The 27,500-nt window shown below is 34.8% G+C and overlaps 2 protein-coding genes and 1 long non-coding RNA gene across 4 annotated transcripts in view; 2 read left to right on the forward strand and 1 right to left on the reverse strand.

Moving 5' to 3' along the window:
• The window catches only part of maco1a (macoilin 1a), a 30,965-nt gene extending 11,369 nt beyond the window's left edge, over positions 1-19,596 (forward strand). Inside the window, 7 exon segments of the mRNA NM_200319.2 lie at positions 99-277; positions 4,513-5,014; positions 5,100-5,258; positions 6,453-6,635; positions 8,968-9,088; positions 13,417-13,591; positions 18,951-19,596. Coding sequence (NP_956613.2) covers positions 99-277; positions 4,513-5,014; positions 5,100-5,258; positions 6,453-6,635; positions 8,968-9,088; positions 13,417-13,591; positions 18,951-19,153 — 1,522 coding nt within the window. The 3' untranslated portion in view covers positions 19,154-19,596.
• LOC141379119 (uncharacterized) lies at positions 19,028-23,451 on the reverse strand. Its single transcript, XR_012395111.1, has 2 exons — positions 23,341-23,451; positions 19,028-22,478 (listed from the first exon to the last, which is right to left on the reverse strand). It is a non-coding gene; the product is annotated as an uncharacterized lncRNA (long non-coding RNA).
• Positions 23,452-23,548: 97 nt separating this feature from the next.
• Positions 23,549-27,500, forward strand: part of ldlrap1a (low density lipoprotein receptor adaptor protein 1a) — a 26,199-nt gene continuing 22,247 nt past the window's right edge. Inside the window, exon 1 of one of the 2 annotated variants that reach the window (XM_005159645.5) lies at positions 23,549-23,724. In XM_005159645.5, coding sequence (XP_005159702.1) covers positions 23,640-23,724 — 85 coding nt within the window. In that variant the 5' untranslated portion in view covers positions 23,549-23,639. 2 annotated transcript variants of the gene reach the window in all.

Raw genomic sequence — 27,500 nt, forward strand, 5'->3', positions numbered from 1 at the left:
GATGTTGAGTCATCAGTAGTTGGACCAATTGTGTTTTTGAGTTGTTGGTTTTGTTTTTATGTATTCTGTAACATGTTGTTCTGAATCTTTCACTTCAGTATTGGCTATCCGGTGGTGACGCTAGGCTTCGGCTTCAAGAGTTACGTGAGCTACAAGATGCGTCTGAGAAAGCAAAAGGAAGTGCAGAAGGAAAATGAGTTTTACATGCAGCTCCTACAGCAAGCTCTGCCTCCAGAACAGCAGATGCTTCAAAGACAGGAACGAGAGACAGAGGAGGGTAGGAGCACACATTGGCCATAATAATGGTCATTTTCATCATTTGCAAACAAAACAACTACATATGTACCTGTGACTGACCTTAAATCCCAACCAGTGTAGTTTTTGTTCAGAATGTGCAATCAGTTTTATTTTGGTCAATCTCTCTGCACATTTGCAATGGCATTTTAAAATGTAATTTATGTAAAAAATATTCTAAATCAGTGAAAAAAGCAGAAATAAATGCTGTTCCTGGCAGAGCAAGCTCACTCCTGTGATTTGCAATTGGGATGTGAACCTACAATGGACTCACGGTTTGGTTCGATAACAATGATCATGCCATTGATTTAGTTTAATTTCATATCATGATGCTCTGAGGATGCTTTTCATTAGGTCTGCACAATATATTGTTTCAGCATTGATATTGCAATATGCCTATCCGCAATAGTGACATGCAAGATTTGCAGTGTTGAGTCAGAATTATAGTTGACCAAGAGCTATAGAATTATATTTAATTGCTGTATTTATATTAAATTTATACAATTTATGCAAAAAAAATGTTTTTATTACTTGGAATTTTTGTCTTGTTACTAGTCCAAATATCTACATTTTAAAGCAAAAACAAGATAATTTTACGCACATCATTTGCAGATTGTTTTTCTTTAAGGAAAAAACGTCAAACAATATTTTACAATATTTCGACTAAAGTAAAAAAAAAAGCTTTTTTTTTTTTTAGTGATTATTCGATTTTTGTACCTGAACACTGTTAGAATCCCCAGAAAACCGTCAAATAGTACTATTGATTTTGTGAAACCGTATTCATATTGCAAAATTTATTGCAGAAAAATAAAAATCCCCTGCTTTGCGAGAGGGAGAGATGGAGCTTTTTACAGTGTGCTCTTTGCAGTGACATAATCTGAAATTATAGACTTTTGCTTATAGACCTATAGTACCTTATAGACAAAATAAAATGGAGAGATTTAAATGGACATATTGCGCATATGGAATTTTCCACTGCCTGCATGTCATAGCCTACCTTTATAAACATGCAAAATGTCTCCTATTATTATTATGTATTGTACACAATTATAAAATGAAAGTTTGTAAGTAGTAGTTAGTAGGCTATTAATAAAGCGAGTTATTACCTTTATGGCTGTGAAAACGTTCTGCAAGCTTAGAGAGAATTGCTGGGGAGAATCACGTTGGTTTTAACAAATATATTCATTCATTCATTTTCTTGTCGCCTTAGTCCCGGGGTTTATTAATCCGGGGTCGCCACAGCGGAATGAACCGCCAACTTATCCAGCAAGTTTTTACTCAGCGGATGCCCTTCCAGCCGCAACCTATCCCTGGGAAACATCCACACACACTCATTCACACACACACACACACACACACACACACACACACACACACACACACACACACACACACACACACACACACACACTCATACACTACGGTGAATTTAGCCTACTCAATTCACCTGTACCGCATGTCTTTGGACTGTGGGGGAAACCGGAGCACCCAGAGGAAACCCACGCGAACGCAGGGAGAACATGCAAACTCCACACAGAAACGCCAACTGAGCCGAGGCTCGAACCAGCGACCTTCTTGCTGTGAACCGAACGTGCTACCCACTGCGTCGCCTTAACAAATGTATATAAAAGCTAATTCATAATGAGCTTAAATTATATATTATTTATTAGATGTGTTATTTTGTGTGTGCTGTATTTATGACCCAGATATGTAGCCAATAAACAATACTTAAATATTTTAAGTTTCTGAAAGCACATTTTAATGTTCTATGTTTTATGTTGGCTATGTTTAGGATAGGGGATAGAAGTGCATAAAGCATATAAAAAAAACATTTAGTCCCATAAAACGAAATAGGCCGGCTATAAGGCCGCTCTTTTAACCAAGCAGAATTTTTTTTTTTCTTCATGCGTGAAAGAGAAATGAACAGAGAAACATGAACAGAAGATAAATAATATGCGGCTTACTTTGCTTGCGGATATGTCCATTTATTTAATTCATAACTGCCTCTATTATCTATGTAAAAGGGAACCTATTTTAAGTGCATGGGAAGGTTTTGCATGTAGCGGCAGATGGTCAAATATTTTTTTTTAACCTAGCCTATACTAAATACTAATTATTGATAGAGCAAGTTATACTGCAATCAGGTGATGTTTCATCGGCTCGATAACCTTAATTTTATTTTGTAGTGTGTGCTGTGGAGCGGTTTTCATATTTTGCAGTCTACGCACGTTTAAGATTTGAGGTAATAACATCGCTATGATGGCCAAAGAATTCAAAACATTCTTTTCACCACAATGCAATTTAATAGAGCACTTTAAAGGCAAAAGAACTTAATTCTTACATTTTGCCTCATTTTTGAGTTTTTGTATCTTTTCTAAAACATACAGTATAGTGTAAAAGCATGTTTATTACTAAGAAAACTAAAACAAACAAAATTATATTTTTAATTGAACACATCACATCATGAGGTACTGTAGGCTATAGTGCACATAAAGTACCGTTCTATTGAGAAAAGACAAAGCTGAAAACCTATGGTTAAAGTGTCACCCAGTGACCAAAAGCTAGGTACCTCTGTGGCGGCATTAAGAATGGCGGCAGAGGAAACGTTTTGAAGTGGTGACATCTGTATTGCCATACTGCACAGCCTTAGTTCCAGCAAACTCTTAAGCAGTGAAAGCTGGCCAGATGTAAGCTTTTAAAATAGTTACAATAGAAACATTTTTAATTAACTGTGCATGTCTCGCCTCCTTCGCCACATTAGGCTACTCGCAAGGGTTTACTGACATTCTAAGGTGAGGGGGACCCATGCTCGAGATGACTTTTGTATAAATTTTGACATCACTATTCACATAGTCTTGGAAGAAAAGTTTAAAATGTTGAATTGTTGGGGAGAGGGGAGGGGTGTGGTATTCAAAAAAGTTTTTATAACATTTTTGTTTTATCTTGGCCTATTGTGCATATTAGTGTTACAGGTGCAGTGCTGCTCAATGATATCTAAAAGAAATGCCATATTGCTGCTGCTCCATTACATTAGCAGGGTTTATGGCTAATACATTTTCATCTTCAATTTTTTTTTACTTGATAAAATGCTATCTAATATACTTGCAACGCCAGCTACAGATAGTTGTAGTGTTTTTTTTTTATTATTATTTTACACAAGTACAAATTAAATCTGTTCAAGTTGTAGTAAAGCTATTTAGAGTTACCAGTAAAGAAAAAATGGTGCTGTTTAATTGAACTATTTTGATAGTAACTGTTAACTTCAGGAAATGTTTCTTAAGGCACCAAATCCTCTTGTTAAATTTATTACTGAAGGATTATGTGATGCTGAAGACACGTGATGAAGTTTTTTCAACATGTATATTAAATTATGTCTAAGTATAAAGCATGTTTGATGAAATATAAAAGTAGTCTTTGTTAGCATAACACTACAATCAGAAACCGAAATCTCCAAGACTTTTGAGTGTTTAAAATATTTACTTATTGTTTGAGTAACAGTGTGATTGATTTTAAATGTTTCTAATTCATACTAGAATCATGCTAGTAACATGCTAATTCATGCTAGTATCATGCTAATTCATACTAGAATCATGCTAATAACATGCTAATTCATGCTAGTATCATGCTAATTCATACTAGAATCATGCTAGTAACATGCTAATTCATGCTAGAATCGTGCTAATAACATGCTAAGTAAACTGTTTAAACTAAATAAACTATTACCAACAGGCTTTGTCAAGCCAGCCTCAAAGTTTGTCTCGACGAACTTTACTGTTTAGTTATTACATACTACCTATCATAAGTATGAATATTTTATATGGTAAAATGTAAACACCCTGAGCTTCATTACCCAAAAGCATCATAAACCAAATACATTGTAGCCATGAAAACCCAGCCCTGCTTGATTAACATTGTTCATTCATCACACTGGTAAAGAAAGGTCAACTTTAGTCCACTGCATTTGAAGGATACTTTTCTACACTGCACATGCCACACAGTTTGCCTAATGTTTGTTATTTGCCCTTTCCACGCATTCACAAAATTTCCATATTTTGCACATTATACATCCTGCAGAAACTATTATCTGTCATATTATATAGTACTACATAGCCAATAGATTTGCATTAAACTTTCCAACTTCTAATTTAATTTCTAGACACACAAGTCAAACAGCATTTAACTCATAACCTTAAAATCTGTCTCTCCTTTATTTGGCAGCCACCTCAAAAGGCATGTCTGAAGCAGACTCTGTGTTAGTGGCTCAGAACGGCACTGCAATCAACAAGAAACTGCCCATCTCTCTGCCTGAACTGGAATACAAAGAGAAGGGCAAAGATAGTGCAAAAGACAAAAAGCAACAGCAGCACAGCATAGGAATAAACAACAACATCCTACAGACTGTAGATGCTAAACTACAAGACATTGAGTACATGGAGAACCACCTAAACGCTAAAAGACTCAACAACGAGCTCGGCGGCAGTGCCGAAAACCTGTTTCTGAAAGAGGAAGTGGGTGCCGGAGGAGGCTCTGCGCCCTCCAAACATTACAAAAACTCCTCGCCACGCAGCCACAACTCAACCAATGGCAGCGTACCATCATCTTCATCCAACAGAAGCGATAAAAAGCAGAAGTGCACAGGGAAAAACCTTGCGCCACATCGAGATTTGATGGAGAACTGTATACCTAATAACCAGCTCAGTAAGCCTGATGCATTAGTTCGGTAAGACTCCTCGTGCAGAAGTTGGGATTTGGCTGCTGGAGTGTGTGTTCAGTCTGTTTATTTTTGTTTTGTGTGCGTTTGTCAGGCTTGAGCAGGATATTAAGAAGCTGAAGGCTGACCTGCAGGCGAGCAGACAGGTGGAGCAGGACCTGCGCAGTCAGATCAGCTCTCTGAGCAGTGCTGAAAGGAGCATGCGCTCTGAACTCGGCCAGCTTCGACAGGAAAATGAGCTGCTGCAGAACAAGTAATTGAAATCTGATTTGATTGGATTGTAGAGGCCCTGATATGATAGAGTGATTTTTATTTTCTTTCAGTCTTTGCACTTTATAATCTAATTAACACATATTAAACCTCTTTAACATTATTAAATGTACATGCTGAATCGCAGTTCTGAAGTTCAATTTCAAACGGTTTATTTTATTTTCAAGATCTGAGGTAAACTGTCTGCTACTGCTTTCAGTTGAATGGCAATAAATGCCATGTAAAATGGCATTCAAACTCAAAGTATTAGCAATTAACAATAAATAAAGCACATGAGGTGTACCTGAGGTGATCGTTGTCAGTTTATCTAGTTGTTCAGCTGCAAGAAATAAAAGCCATTCCTAAAATATAAATTTCAGGTGTTGGTTAGGACAAATACTCCTTTTAATATGGAAAATATTCCTTATATCGTGTGCTGTTGCTTTTATTTAGAACACAACTTAAATCAGCCTTTAGGCTCGATAGTCAGGCTGCTGATAAGGTCAGTCTGGCAACCTGCACTTGCATGCGTTTTTAAACCGGACATGCAATACCTACTTCAACCACTGGGTGTCAAACTTGCATACTGCTCCTTTAACATGGCTATTATTTTAAAACCATTATCTATAATAGTCATATTTATATAGGCTGTTCTATTTTTTTCACTGTTTGTGTGCTTTGGACTTGGGCCTTTGTTGTTTATCTTTATGAATCTCTTATCCAAAGAGCACTGATACATTAATTACCCCTGAAACACTTTTTGTTTTGATTTTTAGATTGAAACAAATAAAACTATTTAACAAAATGCTTTTTTTTTTAAAGTGTAATTAAATTATTATTGTTTTGTCAAGTTGCTATTGCAACCACCTGTCATTAAAACAAGTTTGTCACTAAACTTATTAAAACTAAAAGAACTAAATAGAAATTAAAAAGACAAGCACATAATAAAGTTTTGCAGAATGACACTAATTTACAACTATTATAAAAATCCAATCTATAAATAAATAAATAAATCTATTTAAATAATGCGTGTGGTTGTTCAAAACATCTAAAATAAAATGTTGAAAACAAATATTTATGTAACAACACATTCCTTTAAGTTCAAGTACAAAAATAACTGAAATAAAGTAAGTAATTTAAAATGAAATAGAATTTTATATAAAAAAGAAAAACTGTTTATTTGCATCCCTGTCTTTAGACTCCATAATGCTGTGCAAGCCAAGCAGAAGGACAAGCAAACCATTGTGCAGCTGGAGAAGCGGCTCAAGGCGGAACAGGAAGCTCGAGCCGCAGTGGAAAAGCAGCTTGCAGAAGAAAAGAAAAGAAAGAAGATGGAAGAGGCCACAGCCGCACGTGCTGTCGCTCTGGCTGCTGCATCCAGGTGAGACACACAGTTCACCAAAATATCATGAGCACATCTGTGGTAAAAAGACTTCACTGCTTGAGCTTCAGAAAGACTTGACTTGGGGATTATGAATTGTCTGCTAAAAGGAAGTAATAAATTAATGAGAATACATTGTAACCAGTTTTTTTCAAATCACTTGAAAGATGGTTTACAGTTACCATCACAGGACATTACTCCCTCAACTTACGCAAAAGCATCATGGGGCATGAGAAAAAGGTGGATATTAGACATTCAAATTGATCATGAAGGAAACAGTATGAAGGATTGACAGTTTGCAAATTGACGACACCCACAGGAGCAAGTGTGTCTGACAATTGAGCCTTACAATGTAAGCTGCTCAGCTAATGTTTATGTTTGTAATGTTTCTATTTTTTGCTAATTAAAAAAATGCATCATCTGGATTTTTATAACTTTGAGTCTGCGGCTCATTTTGGAGACTGCTACTGTCCCCTACAGGTTGTATTTTCTGCCACGCGCTTTCTGCACATTGTTGGAGCGTCACTATTTTGAGGCAACTGAAATAAAATGCACCATTGACCAACTAAAAGCTGGTCTAAAGTCAGTAGTGCAGGGTTTTCATTTATTATTTAAAGAGAGTTTTAGTGATATGCACCAATGAAAATCCAAAACATCTGTACACATTACTTCATACACACAGGGATGCATTGCAATGTTTCGTATATCTTTTCAATATTCATTCCTTCATTTTTCTTCAGCTTAGCCACAGTGGAATGAACCACCAGCTACCCATGCACACTCATTTACTCACACTTATACACTAAGATCAATTTTAATTACCCAATTCACCTATACCGCATTTCTTTGAACTGCGAGGGGAAACTGGAGCAGTCAGAGGAAACCCACATGAACACGGGGAGAACATGCAAAGTTCACACAGAAATGCCAACTTCTTGCTGTAAGGCATTAAGTATAAAAATTGAAAGGATTAAAATGTTAAACAAATATATATTATTGTTTACATAAACAGCAAAAACACTACCTTCTAACCTGCTATCACCTCAGGGAGCTTTGGCGTAATCCAGCCCTTCTGTAGTCAGTTTATTCATGACAATTTACATTTGTTTAGTGTTTTATTATTTATTGCAGAATGCTATCCAAAATTCTATTTATTTTTTGCTGAATTATATTTGTTTTAATAACTTTTTGTTTAGATTTGCCTTTGTTTTAAAGCTATATGCATCAGCAGATGGGCATAGGAATAGAAAGTGTGTATAGATATAACCCCGTTTTCACACCTTATTATTATTGTTCATTTATTAATTTGCTGGAAATTAGAAATTAATTTAGAAATAGTTTTGATACAAATCTTTATGCTTAAACTAAATTACAAAATAAAATATTTAAAGGATGTCTTCGGGAGAGTGCTTTTCCTACCAGATTCCCAAATTGTTCTGTAGATGGTCTTTAACCTTGCACAGATGGTCTTTAACTGTCTTCTCTCTAGTTAAGCATTCAGTTTTTCTGCTTACAAAATAACAAATGTGACATAACTGACATGAGAATGGAACATGAGACTCTTAATTGGTTTAATCCACATTATGCTTAAAACACACCCATAATGCATTAATAGAATAAGGACATGCCTGTTAAACCATGCGCCTGGTGCACAGACTGTTTTTTTTTTTTTTCTATCCTTAAAAGTGGATTTAGACACACCCTAAGTGAACCTGCGGCATTCGTTTTGACCATACACCTAGATTGTTAAAATAGAGCCCACTGTATTTTCCATCAAAGCAACTTATGTGCTGAAATTTATAGTTGGGTGAACTAGCAGTGGACTGAGTTAAACTGACCAAAACAAAGGCCGATATTCTGACTGGAACATGCCTTTTCAAAGTAGAACACACTTAACTTTAGGATTTTTTTTTCAGATAAGCATGTTTACTTGGCGTAATATCTGCAAACATATTATAGTATTTTTACACTTTAGATTTAACAGCTTACAGCACCAATGAAGCTTTATAAATATGCTTCTATTACATGAATCTACATAAAGCTTTTATTAAATTAGAAGTCATTGATTCTTTCTGTAATCTTTTATGATGGTTGGATGCTTTTTGAGTGTCATTTGCACATCCTGGCAAGTGCCACTGAAGTAGACACGTTTCATGTTTAATTGATTGATAATTTAAATGGCAAATTTGTGGAAACTGACACCTCTAAACCCCAAAAGTGTGACTATTTTAATGCAATAGACTTCAAATGATAGTGTGCAGCTCTGTGTGTTAATGCACCTTGTTTTGTTATGTGTTTGTGCCGGTGGGCTTGACTGTCTTTTCTTTCACAGAGGAGAGTGCACAGACTCGCTGAAGAGTCGCATACGTGAGCTGGAGTCCGAGTGCAAGAAGCTCACACACGACATGAAGCTGAAGGAGGAACAGATCAGAGAGCTCGAGCTCAAAGCACAAGTAAGCCCGAAATCCTCCTTCAGCATTCTTTTACCAAGAGCATTATCTTAGAACCAAGCATTCAGTGAGTTGAATGACACTGAGCTTTTAGACTAGATTTTTTATTAATAATGTTGGTGTGTAATTGTCCCAGAACACTAATATGTTATATTGACCTTTTACAAATAATAAAAAAAAATGTTTGGAATTATTTATAAGATTTTTTTTAAACCGTTTTAAAAGAAGTCTAATGCTTTCCAAGGCTAAAATTTATTCAAGTTACACTTTATTCAAGTTACACTTTTAAATATGCTGGGTTCCACACAATGGATTTGTGTTAGGGGAACATAAAGAAATTAAGTTAACTTGATAGTTTTTAAAAATTTAAGTGGATTGAACATAAAACAATCAGGTTTTAACTCCTTTTAAATAAGTAGTTTGAACAACTAGCAAAAGTATTTTTTATATATAAATGCAGTAAAACCCGTTATATTGTGAATTATTATTATTATTATTATTATATTATTATTATTATTATTATTATTAATACTATTTTTTGGTTATAGATTATGCACAGGCTTTCAAATAGGGCTGCTCGATTTTTGGGAAAAATCATAATCACGAATATTTTGGTCATAATTGTAATCACGATTATTCCAAACGATTATCAGTTGAATTCAAAATGAATAGCGCTCCTGATAATTTTTTTTTTTTTTGGGAAATTAAATATTTCCCAAATGCTGTTTAACAAAGCAAGGAATTTTAACAGTATTTCCTCTAATATTTTTTTTTTTCTGGAGAAAAGCTTATTTGTTTTATTTTATCTAGAATAAAAGCAGGTTTAAATATTTTGAAACCCATTTTAAGGTCAATATTATTAGCCTTCTTAAGCAATATGTTTTTGATTGTCTGCAGAAGAAACTACTGTTATACAATGACTTGCCATAATTACCATAATTAAGCCTTTGAATTGCACTTTAATCTGAATGCTTGTATTTTGAAAAATATTTAGTAAAATATTATGTACTGTCATCATAGCAGAGATAAAAGAATTCAGTCATTAGAAATGAGATATCAAAACTATTATCTTCAGAAATAATATGGGAAAAAAAACTTATTTTCATTTAAACAGAAATTGGGGGGAAAAGGGTTGCTAATATTGAGAAGGGCTAAAAATTTTGACTTCAACTGTATATAAACATGTTATGTTATTTTCCACCCTGCAAAGGAAAGAAAAATAAATACAATAGAATAAGAATATGAAACAAACTGTGCTTTAAGCTTCTTTACTGTAAGAAAAACACTTTAGCTACAAAAGTCACACACAGAAGCACAAGGTCTAGAGCAACAAATGTGTACAACTGCAAAGGGGGCGGTATATGATGCAATAATCGTTTATCTCGGCTGATGTTTATAAAACCAGGTACACACTATAAGCTTTTATTTGCATATGCAGTTTTTTTTTAAGTTTCAGGACCCTATCATACACCCGGAGCAATAAGCATTTTTGGCATAATTTGTTACTATTTCCTGACCAGCGCAAACCTAAATTTCCCATTTTGCACTGCATTGTTCAAATGGCAAATCCGTTTTGCAGCACTTTGGAGACTCGTGGGTGTGCTGATCTGAAATAGAGGTGTGTTAAGGCACATTGTTGGCGCATTGCTATTTTGAAGAATTGAAATACACTGCGTCATTGATCATCTTAAAGCAGGTCTAAATCCAGCACAGAGCGCGTTAGTTATGCACCTATGTGGGTTCAAACACATACACATTGCTTAATACACACAGGATGTAAAGGAATACATAAATATATATAAATATATATGAAAAAAATTAAGGATTAAAATGTTACGAAAAGTATTATATTCTACATAAATATAAAAACCACTACCACCATGCCTTGTCTCAGGGGCCTTGCCTTTATTTATGACAATTTGCACCTTTTCTTATCTACAAAAGTAAAGGAGTAAAGAGTAAAAGTAAAGAGAGAGAGAGAAGGCTCATTCTTTATCCTTATGCTGCAGAGGAAAACTGTTTTCTTACTGGTGAAGTGTTCAGTTTTTCCACTTACAAAGTCCGACATGAAGATAGCAAATGCGCCTCGGCGTGACACAACTGACTCTTTAATGGAATAGAAGATGAGACTCTGAGAATAAGCACAACCTTGTTAGACCATGTGCCGTGGCACAAAACTTATTTTTCCTTATTTTTCCGTCCCTAAAATAGCAAAAGTGGATTTGACACACCCCTTAATGCTTTTGTGCCAAGTGCCTTAGACCAGGGGTTTTCAAACTTTTTCAGCTGAGGGCCCCTTTGTGTAGGGCGAATTCTTTTGGGGACCCTCAAAAAAAAAAATGATGCCACCCCCTCAAATAAGCAACTGTACTTTAATTTTTTGAAATTGTATTATTCAATACATTTATATTGTTATATATTATTCAATACATTTATATTATTCATTATCTGGATTAATTTTTGTAAGATATTAGTTAAGTTGACATGGTTTCAGTGATTCAGTCTGTTGATCAGATCTTCATGCACAGTGTTCATTGTGGTCTGCTCTCACTGGATTCCATCAAGCCATATTTTGTGTACAAGTTGTCACTTTACACAGTTTTTATGCCATTTTTATGCTTTTTTTCTGCCTATGCACAGCTAGACTCTTCTGTATTTACCCTTACAGCTGAGAGTCTAAATGTATATAAAGATTTAAAGCTTTAAAGTTTTAAAGAGTTTTGTCATTCATCAGCCTGTTAACAGTTAACTGTACTGTTGTAAATTCAATACTACAATGGAGGCTGTAGTGGTTCAGTGTGTTTTGTTTATTTTTATTCCTTTTTTTGTGCACATCATAATTTACTCAGGTCGACAATCCTGACTTACACTGATAAAAAAATAATTTCCTAAATGCAATCTAGAATTGGCTATTCAAGTTCAAAGAGCCACAAATTTTACTTTGCATAATTTTTATATTTTTTTTAGACTTTAAAATGTCATACCAGTTTGTTCTATTAATAATAATACTGAACATTATATTTAAATTAGTTACACAAATAAATATGGGAAAAAGTGGATTAACATCTTGGAAAAAATGCATTTATATTCAGAGTATTAATTTGATCAGATATGTTGAGCTCCATTAAATACAGAGCACTAATACATTTTAATATTTAATAATTAATTAGCCCTATAACATAACACAAACAGATACATTATAATTTTATAGGCTATAGTGGTTTTACTCAGAGTGTATACAATTTAGTTTTTTTTAATCATCCAGTTATGAACCAATTTGAGTAAAAGGTCCACTGCAGAGCTCATCCAGCTGTCATTAGTGTAACAGGAGTGAAACTCTGAGAACTCGCTGATGTGATGACAGCTCCATTCATTGTAATTGCAGCACTTTTTGCTTTTCAATTTTAATATGTTTGTTTGCCATGCTGCAAAGAGGACCACCGTCTGATATTTGTACAATGCAAAGTGTAAAGCCTGTCGCACTGTGGATGAGGTGCAATGTTGTGCCGCGTCTTTAAAATGCTTTTTGTTCCCTATGAGTAAAGCCTGCGCATAGAGGCGCGCACTTCGCAGCATCCAGCTGATTGGTTACTTGGCAACGCAAGCCATAAATAGGGAAGTGCTTTCAACCACCGATAATGTTCTTATTGATCACATACTTTAACTGAAATATAGTCAAGGACAAAAAGTAGTGAAATATAGTGAAAGATAAACGCCGTCAGGTGCAGCAGACAAGCGCCAAAAATCACAGGAAGCGCCCGGCAAGAAGCGCTTATTCAATAAAAGTCCCCGTGCACAGAGGCGGGCCGCTGCGCTTCTTTTCCTGTGTCACGAAATTGTCAACTGCATTTAAATGACATAAGCATAAAGCTTAATTTTTGCAGTACTTTTGAGCTCAAATTATAATATGAAATATATTAACCTTCAGAATGATGCGGGACACAAAATTTATCCATGTGGGCCCATTGATTACCCCTCATCTAAAATTTCTTTGCGGCCCCCCTAGCGCCATCTGGCGGCCCCCAGTGTGAAAACCCCTGCCTTAGACTTTGTGATTAGATCGTTAAAATGGAGCCTTTGAGAATCAATGGTTAATGTGGTAAGCAGAATATGTATTTTTTTACAGCTGCAAACTCTTGCTGGTCTTGAATCAGCTTTAGAATATTCAGATGAATACAATTTCAAATATTAATTTGTCTTAATGCATATATGCTGAATGTTTTTTGTTGTTGTTGTTGTTGTTGTTGCTTTTTGTCATTTTGAGTGTTTTGACTATTTTCTTTGTTTAGAAGTACCATATTAAATTCCCCTCTCTGTTTCTCTGTGTGTAGGAGTTGCACAAATATAAGGAGAATGAAAAGGACACAGAGGTTCTGATGTCAGCACTTTCAGCCATGCAGGACAAGACCCAGCACTTGGAGAACAGCCTGAGTGCTGAAACCAGAATCAAACTGGACCTCTTTTCAGCACTCGGAGATGCCAAGAGACAGCTGGAGATTGCTCAAGGTCTGTGCTTCTTAAGGCTCTGTTTACAACTGCTATCAAGATGCATTTTCATCAACCCCATAATAAGTGCATCTAAATCAGGGGTGCTCAAACTTTTCCGTATGAAGGGCCAAAAAACAAATATTATTGAAAGCCGTGGGCTGAAAGTAAATATACCAAACTAAATTATATTAAAGTTGCCATGGGTAATTTATTTCATAATATTTCAATCTAAATATAAAACCTTACTTTCAATCATATTAACTTATGCAGTATAACTTTTTATATGATAGCTTATCAAACAATCACATGTATAACACAGTGAAGTTCAATACACTTGTCAAACAGAATCTGACTTTGACTTTGACTTGCTCACCAAAGTCGCTGCATTGTCAGGTGTAAATTTTAACAAAATCTGATTAGTTTACATGATTTAAATAAAACATTTCAGTTAGCTTTTAACAATAAAACAAACAATTTTAAGTGTTACATTTAATTTGAATTGACGAGCTTGAAACCTTTCACATAATTCTCCCATTTTTCTCAGATGGGATGGTGGGCCAAATCAATGGTTACCATGGGCCAACTTTGGCCCACAGGCCCTAGTTTGGGCATTTCTGATCTAAATACAGTGGTAGCAGGGCTCGAAATTGTGACCATTTTGGACGTATATGCTTCTGAAATTTAATCTATGCGACCTTATAATATATTTGGGAGCATGTGTGCGACTGCATATAATGGGTGTAGTGCGACCTGTTTTGATTTTGTCTAAAAATGTGCTGAATCCCTCTTCCCCGCCACTACATTGGTTAATATTAGCTGTCAATCACTCAAGGCTTTCCTCTGTCAGATGACTGGGAGCTTTTGTGACCAAGGGAAATGCAAACGGCTGAAGAGTGAAAAATACACAGGTTTGCAAACCCCACCTAAACTTACAAATAATGGCGCAGATGAGAGCGATCATGACATGTGGTCAATCTGTCAGCTGAGATCAATCAAGTGTTTTCGGAGAAGGTGCCCAAATCTTGATGCGTTGCATTCACTGCGTGTTTAGTGCAAATGTCCACTAAATGTAAAATCTAATACTGTACACATCATCGGCAAAGAAGCTTGCCTTTATTGAGTTTACAGTGAAACTTCGGCCCATAACAAAGAACGGTATTGCGCCGGATGTCATCGCGAGAATCCTGCTCTGCCTGCTCATAAATTGGTGCGGCTGATTCGCCTGCATGCTTTCCACAAACACAGAAAAATGAAGATCAGCTCATAACGAGACTGAGCATTTAAAATGACAAACCGATATCAAAACTTTTAAAGCATGGCAGAAGTGAGACTTTTCTTATTATTATTTTTTTTTTGTCATTCTTTATTGAGATGTATATTATTTTGCCATTTAGTTACTGATGACTGTTTTGCAGCTTTCAGCATTGAATTGAATGATTTAACACTCATGTGGTTAGATGCATTCAAAAACCACCAAACACCATCCATTCTCTCATTCACATGAGATCCATCAATAAAAAAAAAAACATCCACCCAGAAAAAAACAGATTGACAAAAACAATTCACATCCTACAGTTTTTCTTAAGCCTTACTTTGCACTACATTGCTAATGATTGGAAGCTGCGCTTAAGATACCTTGAGATGACAAATATTCCATTACATTAAAATGATTATTTAGATTAAAATATTTGTTTACAGAATATTCAAGAAATGCACATTTTAAACATTTACAGGATATTCAAGACTTTTTTATTTAGAAGACATACTGCTTATTTTCTACTTTTAATACGAAAAACATTATGAAAAATAATGAACTTTTCCTGTTTTTTACATTTTATAGGAAAAGTTTGTTTTAGGTAATGTGCAGTTTTAACTTCATTTGTTCAGTTTTGATGTTCAATACATTTACATTTAGTCATTTAGCAGACGCTTTTTTCCAAAGCGACTTACAAATGAGGACAATGAAGCAATTTACACAACTAATCATAGATAATACATAATCATAGATAGTAGATAGTGTGTGTTTCCTTAAATTGTTTTAAAATCAAGTACTGCACCCTTCATTAAAAAATCTCCCACTTGTAATATTTGAGCATATTTACTGGACTAAACTTGAGGGCAAATAAATAAATAAATACAATAATCGTTCATTAATCATAATTGGGTTAAAAAGTTCAATTAATCGAGATTATGATTTTAGGATCAATCCCCCAGCCTTAATAGATCTTTGCGAAAATCAGAGAATTGTATTCATAAGGTAGATTGATGGATATATAGATTGATTCACACGTTTTGCCTATTGTTATGGTTAGGCTTTTTTTTAGCACTATTTTATTCTTCTTTATCTGACAGTCACCAAGCTGTACCTGTTAACTCAGGCAGACATGCCAGGAAAATGCAAATGTTCAAGAGCCTAGGCTACAAAAGGACTGCTTCGAAGACTTTTTAGTTTCTTGTCCAAATATGAGTTATATTATTCGTTGTTCCTCTCAAAATTGGCTATAAAATTCATAAATTATATTCAACTATTTTAATATTATGCAAAGCACAGCAGCGCCTTGTTTATTTTAGCTGGTGAAGCTTTGAATTTGACATTTGGCTAACTCTTAAATCTGTTTTGTTCACTGAATTTAGAACAATGCAGATGTGAATTTCTGTTCATTAAAACGATCTGTAAAGTATTCAAAAGTTAACGCTATTAAAATTAAACTCTGACATCCATAATAAATATACATAATCATAGTTTGCAACTTGAAACGCAAATATATGGATTCTATAGTAAATGTTTGAAAAAGACAAACCTGAATGCTTTTATTTGTAAAAACAAATACTATAATTACTGTAATTGTATTCCATTACTTCAATACATTTACAACATGTCTGCATTAATAATATAATGAAATTCATATGCATCTCTCTCCATTCACAATGCCATGGTGCAGTTTAATACGTAATGACAGTTCCAATCTCTAGAATATTCTTTTAAAAGGATCATGATAGTCAGTGTTTTTGTGCATGTTTTGTCAGTGGCAATTTAAATTGTAATCATCTTCACTTCTTTTGTTAACCACCCCTAAACGTTTGCCAATATTCAATAATTCTGTGTATTGTGATAATGAGCATGCACAATATTGGTATCGCTGGCACTTCAAAATATGGTGAATAACTATTTATTTAAACTTAAATAGTGTCTTTTAAGTATATTCAGATTATTGTATTTGCAGAAGTCGTTCATTAAAGCACTAAATGCTTAAAGACTTCATCCAAACATTAAAATTGTCATTATTTACTCACCCTTTACTTTTTAAACCTTTATAAGTTTATTTCTTCCGGAAAACACAAAAGAATATGTTTTGAATGATTCTGAAAACCTGTAACCATTGGCCTCCATAGTATTTGTTTTTTCTACTTTAAAGAATGCTGAAAGCATGTTACCATTGACTTCCAAAGTATCTATTTTGTGTTCAATACAAGAAAGAAACTGATAAAGGTTTAGAAGCATTTGAGGGTGTGTAAATTTCAATTTTTGTGTAAACTATCCCTTTAATAGGCTGCTTATTTTTAAACATAAACAAGTTAATCTGGCCTACAACATTGAAGATATTTTGGCTATTTATAGGAATTTTGTTTGTTAACACTGTACAATAGGGTGTCCATTTGTTAACATCAGTTATTTTAACTAAAGTCATTGTAACAAAAACTACAAACTCATTTATTAACCTTAGGTGATGTTATTGCCTAATAATGCATTGAAATATTAAATCATAATTATTTTATTAAATTAACTTAGATTTAACTTTTACTTTTTTAAATTAACTTAAATAATGTGGCTATTTTCGCTGTTGATATTAAAGGGACATGTTATGCAAAAAATTACTTTTATAAGGGGTTTAAACACCGTTGCATTTATAATAAAACAATAAAATTTTATTTTTTATAATCAGACTTCATAAAAACAGTCTGCAGAATGAAACACTTTGATTTTGGCATTCTCCCTTTGAATCAGAGCAGGAAAGTCTCACCCATTAGTGTTCCCTCCCTCATTAGCATTTGATGTTAGTCTTGCTTTTGAATCTGCCACTATGCTGACACAGGTATTTGTGGCTCCACCCTCTTTTGAAAACAGGTGTTGCACAATTTCATTTGAATTTAAAGCGGCAGTCCCCAAAATTCGACATTTAAAATCAAAGCCTATAAGAGGCGCAGTTATTAAGAGTTATAAAACCTTATTTGTGTGTTATTTAGAGCTGAAACTTCACATACACATTTAGGGACAAAAAGGGGCATAATAGGTTCCCTTTAATGATTTAACATTTATTATTCATTCATTCATTCATTTATTTTCTTTTTGACTTTGTCCCTTTATTAATCTGGGGTTGCTGCAGCGGAATGAACCATCAACTTATCCAGCGTATGTTTTACGCAGCGGATGCCCTTCCAGCTGCAACCCATCACTGGAAAATAACATTAAATAATGAGACTTTATTTTGAAGTGTTACCTATTGCACTTTATAATGCTTTTGCAATTTAATAACGTTTATAAACATAATATACAAAGCAATACACTGAGTATTATTTGGTTATTATACCTATTAAAATAATCTTTCAACAGTTCACACTTAGCTGATGATTGATTATAAGCAAGTTTGGCATACTGTCCTGGGAGAGAGCCCCGAGCTCAAAAGGTCCTTGAGCCCTGGGCTCCCTCCCATATGCAGGACGAGAGCGGAGCCTTGAGCTCAGGTAGATCTCGACAACTCCCCCTTGATAAGAGCTGATAACTAAAATAAATGCTATGAATAGATATGCTGCTGGATGAGAGATTGACTGTAGTGCTAAATTTAGATTTGATCAATTCACTTGTTGTGCCAGCTTTTGGAATGTGGGAGGAAACCAGAAGACCTGGGGAAAACCCTCGGGAGCACAGGAAGAACATGCAAATTACACACAGAAACGACAGACAGTCTGTTAAAGGACTAAAACCGGTGACGTTTTTGCCATTAGGCAACAGTGCTAACCACTGGGGCACCGTGCCACCCTATAGAGGGAGAGGTGAAGAGGTAGGGGTGGATGGGGGGATTCTTCAAATCGAAGTTGACTGTAAAAACCCTTTATAGCGAGTTAGGAATGGCCTGATCGGTGGATCATACATGCTAATGCAGAACCAGCCGTGTTCAATCATAATCGCATGATCCTCTCGAAATTAGTTTATGAATAAACTCTTATTTTTGCTGCATAGGTCAACATTGTGATTAACACATTATAAAAGCTTCTTCAATCACAAGAGAATTTGATACGGGCAGAAGCCTGCCCATCTCTAATGTTAACATATAATACATCTCTCACAAAGCTTTCCTCTTTTTTAACCTCCTCACAGGTCAGATTCTGCAGAAGGAGCAGGAGATAAAAGAGCTGAAGCAGAAGATCGCAGAGGTCATGGCAGTCATGCCAAGCATCACCTACTCGGCGGAGACCAACAACATGACCCCTGTGACCCCACATTACTCCTCCAAGTTCATGGACACCAGTCCTTCCAGCTTGGACCCCAATGCCTCCGTCTACCAGCCGCTCAAGAAGTGAATGTCCACACACATCGTCCAGTTTGCTGTTTGATTTGTACTAAAGTTCAGTATGCAAACCAATGGGATGGGGTAGTATTTTTGTTTGATTTACCCCTCCTCTGTTAGTATGACTCTTCTTTGTTGTGGATGATTAGAGAAGGAGAATAAAATAAGGGGGAAAAGGGATGACGATTTGACCAGAACTGCCCTTTTTGTCTTTAAGGTTATTTTTGAAAAAAAAACAAGTTTTCGATAACGGCACTTAAGCCACTTGTGGTTCTCTTGTCATCCTACGTTCATTTTGTGAGGTCTTTATTAAGATCTTTTATTAGTACCTCCTCCATCTTTGTGTTGAACAGTTTTATGTGCCAGACAATGGTGGCATGACTTTCTTTTTTTACTTCCCTGGTGTAAACGTACCATCTTTAAGTTTATTGAATGTAAAAAAAAAAAAAAAGAAAAGGGAAAAGGAGATGAGACGGAAGTATTTGTGGTTGAAAATGTGTTTGTGCCGATGAAGTGGTTAAGAATGCATTTCAGTTTCATTTTGACCGTAGTATTGTACATCTCTTTGTTTTGGGGAGGTAGAAAGAATTTTCATTACAGATTTTGGATCGTAATTCTATGGAAGCCTGGTACTGCCACAGGATGAAAAAATATGTTTATGCACAATTCTTTTTTCCATTGCAATACCTAAATTACATTTCTGACTTTTACGTTTTGGATTTTTTATTTCTCAAGATAGAGAAAAAAGAAAAGGCGTAAGTATGAGATTTAAATTTTGAATTTTGAGGACATAAAGGTGAGATTTCTGAAAAAATAATCATAAAAATAATAATTGTGAGTTTAATCGTTTTGAGTTTATATCTCAAAAATCTATTTTTTTTTTTTTTATTAAAGCTTTTGACAGTTTTGCATTTTAAATGACATTATTCCCCCTCACAATCAAAATATATAAACTTACAGTTGTGTTTATTTCAAAATTGAACATTTGCTAAGTTTTACAAGAATTCTGCAAGAACTTTGAGGAGAAAAATAGCTTGAATTGTAAAATGTAGAAGAAACTATTTTTTCTTTTTCTGTGGCAGAACCAATCTTCTATAATACTGAATATTTTTTCTGGGTTTCTATAAACCAGGTTTTCTGTTCCTCCGGAAGCTGTTTGCCAGGATAAAGACACGAAAGAACCCATGTCTTTAAAAAAAGGGACTGATCTTTACATTGTATTTGTTGACAAAAATGCTGCATAAATATTCGGGAATGTTGTTGTATTTTGCGGTCAATGCAAGTCCTTTTTGTTTCCAGGACAAAAATTGAATAGAACTTAGTTGAAGCCAGTTAAAAAAGCTGAACATATGATGTCTTGTTTGCCAGTTGTTATGTTACACAGTGCCTTGAAATATCTTGTTTAATATGATCTCACACACCTCCCATGCCATGTTCTGATTGGTCAGAGTACCACATGACTTGATTATTTTTCTTTTGCTTTTAAAGGGACAGTTCAGTCAAAAATAAACCTCTGTCATTATTTATTAACCCTCAAATGGTTCCAATCTGGGTTCTTTTTTCCTGTTGAACACAAATTAAGATATTTTGAAGAATGTTAGAAACCTGTAACTATTGGTTTCCATTGGATTCTTGTTTTCACTATGGATTTCAATGTATACCAGTTTCCAACATTCTCAAAATGTCTTATTTTGTGTTTGGCAGTAAATAATAAACTCGTAAATGGTTGGAACAAATGGAGGATGAGTAAATGGTGAGTAAAGTTTAATTTTTTGGGTGAACTATGCCTTTAAAAATAATTTGTCTTCTTGTTGCCATATGTTTGTCAGGGAAAAAGAAACATAGAGGTAACCGCAAACTCTATTCACTTGTCATGCCTCTAATTTACATTAACATGTTTATCAGAATTGATAATACTCTCTCAATAGTTTGATTTTGTAAAAAATGTGCCAACTTTTCCTCCCCTTTATTTGATGACATTGGAATAATGCAAACTATACATTGAGACATCATTGCAGTGACGTCTAGAATCAGCCCATAAATGCTTCATCACAAACTTCACATTTCTTCTTCAGTGGTTTGCGTTGTGTGTCATGATGCAGGCAAAATATGCTTGTTTGGTTTAGTCCTTGTTTTACAACAGGACTTTCTTTTTTATTTGTCTACCTTGGGAAAGTATTATTGTGGATTACATTTGGTGTTTTTATGGTAAACTTTGTGGAGAGTAAAGAACACGCCTTTGTTTCTCAGTGAATTTGCTTTTCTTCCCTTCAAATACTGTATAAATGCAATACTACACTTATATTTACACGGGAAATCATAATTTACACATCTTTTCAAACACTTCAACAGATTATCATATTAAAATGACTACTTTTTAAATTCCTTATTAGAGTGTTAGTGTTATGTATATTTACAACAAAAATACTACAATCTAATATTTACTAATATGGACTATAAACTATAAAAGGTATCAGCTGTGCTAAAATGTACTTACACTACTTGACAAAAGTCTTGTCGCCAATTCAAGTTTTATGAACAACAAATAATAACTTGACTTCTGGTTAATCAGTTAGTATCAGAAGTGGCTTATAGGAAAGGCAAAGACCTCTAGATTACGCTTATTTTACAAAAATAAAATATGATCATGCCTTGATTTTTAATTATTTAATTTGGACAGTGAGGTCTGACTTTGCTCAGACAAAAGTCTTGTCATTTAACAGAAATAATGTGCAGTATAGAAAATAAAGTCATGGTGCAGGGGAGGAAGAATTAATATTGTGTATGACTTCCATGAGCTTGGAGGACTACATCTATACCTCTGCAATGATTCAAATCACTTATTAATAAAGTCATCTGGAATGAAAAAGAAAGTGTTCTTGCAGGACTCCCAGAGTTCATCAAGATTCTTTGGATTCATCTTGAATGCCTCCTCCTCCATCCTACCCCTGACATGTTCAATAATGATCATATCAGGTGACTGGGCTGGCCAATCCTTCAGCACCTTGACTTTCTTTGCTTTCAGGTACTTTGACGTGAAAGCTGAAGTATGAGAAGAAGTGCTATCCTGCTGAAATTTGCCCTCTCCTGTGGTTTGTAATGTAATGGGCAGCACAAATGTCTTGATACCTCAGGCTGTTGATGTTGCCATCCACTCTGCAGATCTCACACACACCCATAACGAATGTAACTCCAAACCATGATTTTTCATTTACCAAAATTAACTGATACTGTAAGAGTATTGGCTCCATGCAGGTTCCAATAGGTTTTCTGCAGTATTTGTGATGATCGGGATGCAGTTCAACAGATGAATCATCAGAGAAACTCTGCCACTTTTCCTAATGAACAACAAGAAGCCAAGTTAGTATTTGTTGCCTACAACTAGGATCCACAACAAGACTTTTGTCAGGTAAGGTAGACCCCACATCTGGGAAAGCAAAATGACCTAAAATCAATATATTATATTTAATTAACAATTATAGTATTCATAAAACATGATTAAATATTGTCAATAAATTAAAGAAAGTTGAATAAATTATTGTAATAGTTTTTTTACATGATTTTTACATGATGACATTTTTATTCATTCATTTTCTTTTCGGCTTAGTCCCTTTATTAATCCGGGGTTGCCACAGCGGAATGAACTGCCAACTTTTCCAGCATATGTTTTAGGTAGCAGATGCCCTTCCAGTGGCAATCCAACATTGGGAAACACCCATACACTGCACACAGACACTATGGCCATTTTAGTTTATTCAATTTACCTATAGCACATGTGTGTGACACCCAATTTCTTTGATTTTATACAATACATATTTATTCAAATATATATTATATATATATATATATATATATATATATATATATATATATATATATATATATATATATATATATATATATTCTGTTACAGAATCTTTCTCTCCAATTTTGTGAATTAAAAACAACCAGCTTTATATTTGAATTAGGTTGAAAAATTGGGGATCGGGAGAAAAGAGTTCAGTCACAACTTTCATGTTTTAATATGGACAAGTTGTATATTAGTTAGAGAGTGATTTTTCCCTGATCAAAACAGGCTGTAATGCTGTCAAAACAAGCTGAATTTTTCTATTATCCACACGAGGGCGCCAAATATGATATTATAGGATCTCATGGTCATTTTTATGCCATGTGTCCTAAAACTGATGAATGTTTACTTACCAGTCAATATATGAAGATATATACGCTAAGGTTCGAACACGGCCATATAAAAAGCGATCAACTTTACCAAGCTTCATTTCATTGTTTAACCCAGTTGCCATGGAAACAGAATCTGTGCGCCGCGCAATTCGCACGTCATTTTGATTGACAGGTGAAGCGCCGCCCAGAAGACGAGGAGGTTCAAGTATTTCCACAGATGTCGGCATCCAAACGCCAACAACAAAGTTGAGGGAGCGAGAAGCCGTAGTTCATGGCCAGCAAGCTGCACCTGAAGACGCCTCACCGCTTCTAAACTCGCCATGGATGTGCTGAAATCAGCCAGAAGGGCTTTCATTCGCAGCCCCAGCCTGACCAAACAGTCCTGGAGCTCAGGCAAACACAAAAGTAAGTATATTTATGTCATTAGAGACACTTTTGTTTGGGCTGTTTTTACACGCGTTGCGGATCTGTTTGCGTCTCAAATTGTTTGTCAGTAGAGTTAATCGTGTTTACTAGTTATATACCCTCAAAATATGAGTTGTTGCTTTTGTAAAGCTTTATTAGGTAACGTTAGTTTAAGTGTAAAATGTTATTTTTATGTTCGATAAAGGCTATGTTCTTTAAAAGTTGTTCAATGACAAGTACATTGAGTTGTTGTCGAAGAGATTCACAAACTTCGTATTGAGGTAAAATTAGTTCTATATTCACACATTCAGGTGTCTCCTTAAAATATTTTCAGAAAAGTATTCTTTGCAAATTCTCAATAACAGTTAAGTTAGTGAATTAATATTAGCAGCCAATGACCATTAAAATACAACACTGCTCATAGTCAATTAAATAGTGTTAATGTTGTTTTAAAGCCACACTTGCGTGATATCAGACGGAATATTTAAAAGTACTATGGTAAACAATATAGGGAGCATGTTACAAGTTGTTACTGAATAAATGTGCGAATATAAATCCAACTTTACGTTACCCCAATAACCTTCATGCGACACTAAATGGTTTGGGGGTTCATTAGTGGTCGGCCGTGTCTCAAAAACCTGTTGAGCAACCCATTAAGACTGCTATAACGTTAATTGTATGTGAAGACACGAGTCTGCTGGAGCACCGAGTTTCCCCCTTTAACACTTAAACTTGTTTTATTTGGACAAGTCACTCATTTTATTCACTTTATTATAGCATATGTATTTTTCTAGGCAAAAAACGTGGCAAAATGTAACGTTATGCAGCTCAAAATATCAGTTGTTGTGTTAGATTGTGATTAATATGACATTTTTCATGGTCATTATTCTTTTATGTAGATCATTCTCCTAAAATCTATATAATTTTTAGATGTCAATCCATCTCTCTGAACCTTGTTGAGCTTCCCATTTAGGCTGCTGTATGGCCAAAAATGAGGTATACCTCGGGCCAGACAGAATCTGTGGACATTTTTTGCTATTTTTGTCCATAATATTATAAAAAATGTGAATTTATGTGGAATGATCTTAGGAGTATCGTAATAAAAACTTTATATGAAATTACTTTGCAAACTTTATTGTAAATATTATAAATCGTATGAACATTTTAATATTACTATTATTATATCACATTAATATTCATGAAATAATTTACAAATTGAATAAATATAAATTTACACACATTTACACAAGTAAATACATAAACTCAAAGATGGACTAAAAATCTGCAGAAATCTGCGTGTGCAGATTCCGCGTGGGCCTAGGTATAACTTTTACCTTTCCTTCAAACTGCTGTCTACAAGATTCGCAATGAATTTAGTTTATTGGGCGGCTCATTGTCTCAAAACATGTAGAACTAATTTGTTAATTTGGAGCAAATATGAAGATAGATTTCTTAAATTTTCTTAGATCAAAGAGCAGCGCGAGTAAGGACAGTTAAGATCCTGAGGTATTTCTACACTTCACTGGTTTTCTGTAATGTATACTGAAGAGCACACACAGAGGCCCACAGAGCAGTCCTTTTGACCTTTTAAGCCTTCCAGCAAGATTACAGAAACTTCAGGATGTATTTCTAAACACTCCTCTGACTCTCTTCAAAGTTTCATAAGAATGCATTTAAACTATATGCATATCATATCTAATAGTTATACATGCATATTTCTAGTGTCGCAAAAAAAAAAAGCGTTGGTCATTATTGCTCACTATTAGGCAATTTAGTTTAGATTGTGTGATTTACAGTAGTTTTGGTTTGAAGTTTCCTTATTCTCTTCTGTTCATGAAGGCTGTGTTTTTTGTATTTTTTATATTTATTCATACATTTATTTTTTCATTAAAAAAAAAGATACCTATAAATGTGGCATTTTGTCATTCTGGACATTTGTCAATTCTACAGCTTTTAAACTCTTATAAAATACCTTGTATATTGCTTTTAATTTAGATGTGGTTCTGCTACCCATGTAAATATTGTGTACATTTCAAAGCTGTAAAGGTTTTCTTGATCATTGTTTGTTCCCTGAACTTGCTGTGTCAATGTCAGAATTTTGCTTCAATTATGTAAAATAACTGTCATTTAATTATTTTAAACAACTGTTGCAGCAGTTTGTTAGTGGGTATTTGTGGTTTAATTAAAGAGGGACTTTATGGGGATGTTGAGAAGTTGCCTACATAAGTTTGGTGAAATAATCATGATGCAATGGCAGCAGTGAGATTTTTTTGCATCTGAAATCAGTTTCCTTCTCTTTGGCATCCATCCTGGACTAGTCTACAAGTAGTTACTTGTTTGCTGGCAGTTTCCAAGACATTCTAAGGCACATTTGTTTCAACAAATACTTCTTCAACGTTGCAATGGCTAAGCTCCATGTAAAGCTTTGAAAGCAGGTGAAGTGGACTGGCATGGCCTTTACAAGTGCAGTCTCTGTCTCTCTCTCTGTCTCTCTCTCTCTGTCTCTCTCTCTCTGTCTCTCTCTCTCTGTCTCTCTCTCTCTGTCTCTCTCTCTCTCTCTCTCTCTCTCTGTCTCTCTCTCTCTCTCTCTCTCTCTCTCTCTCTCTCTCTCTCTCTCTCTCTCTCGCTTTAGTGGGATCAGAAAGTTTGCTGTGCATTTTCATTTTCAATTTAATTCCGTCTTGACTACAAAAGCGGCTCTGTTTGTTGGCCGAGAGCTGCTTATCTTCATGACCTGGAATAGAAGGAGTCTGCGAGGACACAGTTATGATTGTGTTCAGTCGCAGTTAAAAGGCTCAATCTTGGCCGGAATGGTAAAAGTTTCCTGCATCAGCAAGCTACCAGTGTTTATAGCTTGTTCACTCAACGGGTGAGCGATGGAGAATAAGACGCATTTGTGTGCTTAACATTCTTTTGTTGATCTACTGACCTACTTTTAGCTGCGTTACAGTCTTTACCTCATTTCTCTCATTTTTGTGGAATCCAAACTAAGATCTTTTTTTTTTCCCTTTTTGTTTTGGACTGGGTTGTGGAGGCTCATTTTGCCATTTGGATCGTGTGTGTTCCCTCTATAAACCAGTGGTTTAAAACTGATGGCCACAAGCCAAAGTTGGTCTGTAGTTCAATTCTAAAAGGGCCAAAAATAAATAAATACAAGATATTCCAGTATTTCTTTGATCATTTGAATATCTAATACAGAAATAATGTGCATAATAATGATTGTGGTTATTAACAAAGTCTCTTTAAGGCAAGTCATTTCACTCGATTACAATCTTTGAAACACCACTCGGGCAGTATGCTTGGGCATTCTGTATGAATGGAGAAACATCAAATTCTCCAAATCTACTTGCCAAGCTAATGACTGAATTTCATTTTAGGATTCACCAATAAAACTAAACAACTGTTTTTTTTAGTTTTGTTCCTAAATGTTCGAATTGCATAATAGCGATTAGCGATTGATTGTTGGCTTTTGAACTAGAAAGCGGGCTTTATTCGCCTTATAGCGATCGACGATTGGCTCCTGGACTAGAAGGCGGGCTTCATTAGCCATATTAACCGATACACTTTTCGCCATTCAAAACATTATAAGTGACATGTCTTGTGTATTCTATAGTCTTTGTTATCAAGCAGTTTCATTATTTTTCCTGTGTATTTACAATATGCATGTAAAATGTCAAAAACAAAAAAAGACTTGTTTGTGTTTTAAGACTCAAAGCAATGTGTGCTCATGCTTCATTTGCTAAAATAAATCACTTTATTTTTTCATATATCTTACT

This window comes from Danio rerio, chromosome 19 (assembly GCF_049306965.1).
Source record: "Danio rerio strain Tuebingen ecotype United States chromosome 19, GRCz12tu, whole genome shotgun sequence".
NCBI classification, from domain to species: domain Eukaryota; kingdom Metazoa; phylum Chordata; class Actinopteri; order Cypriniformes; family Danionidae; genus Danio; species Danio rerio.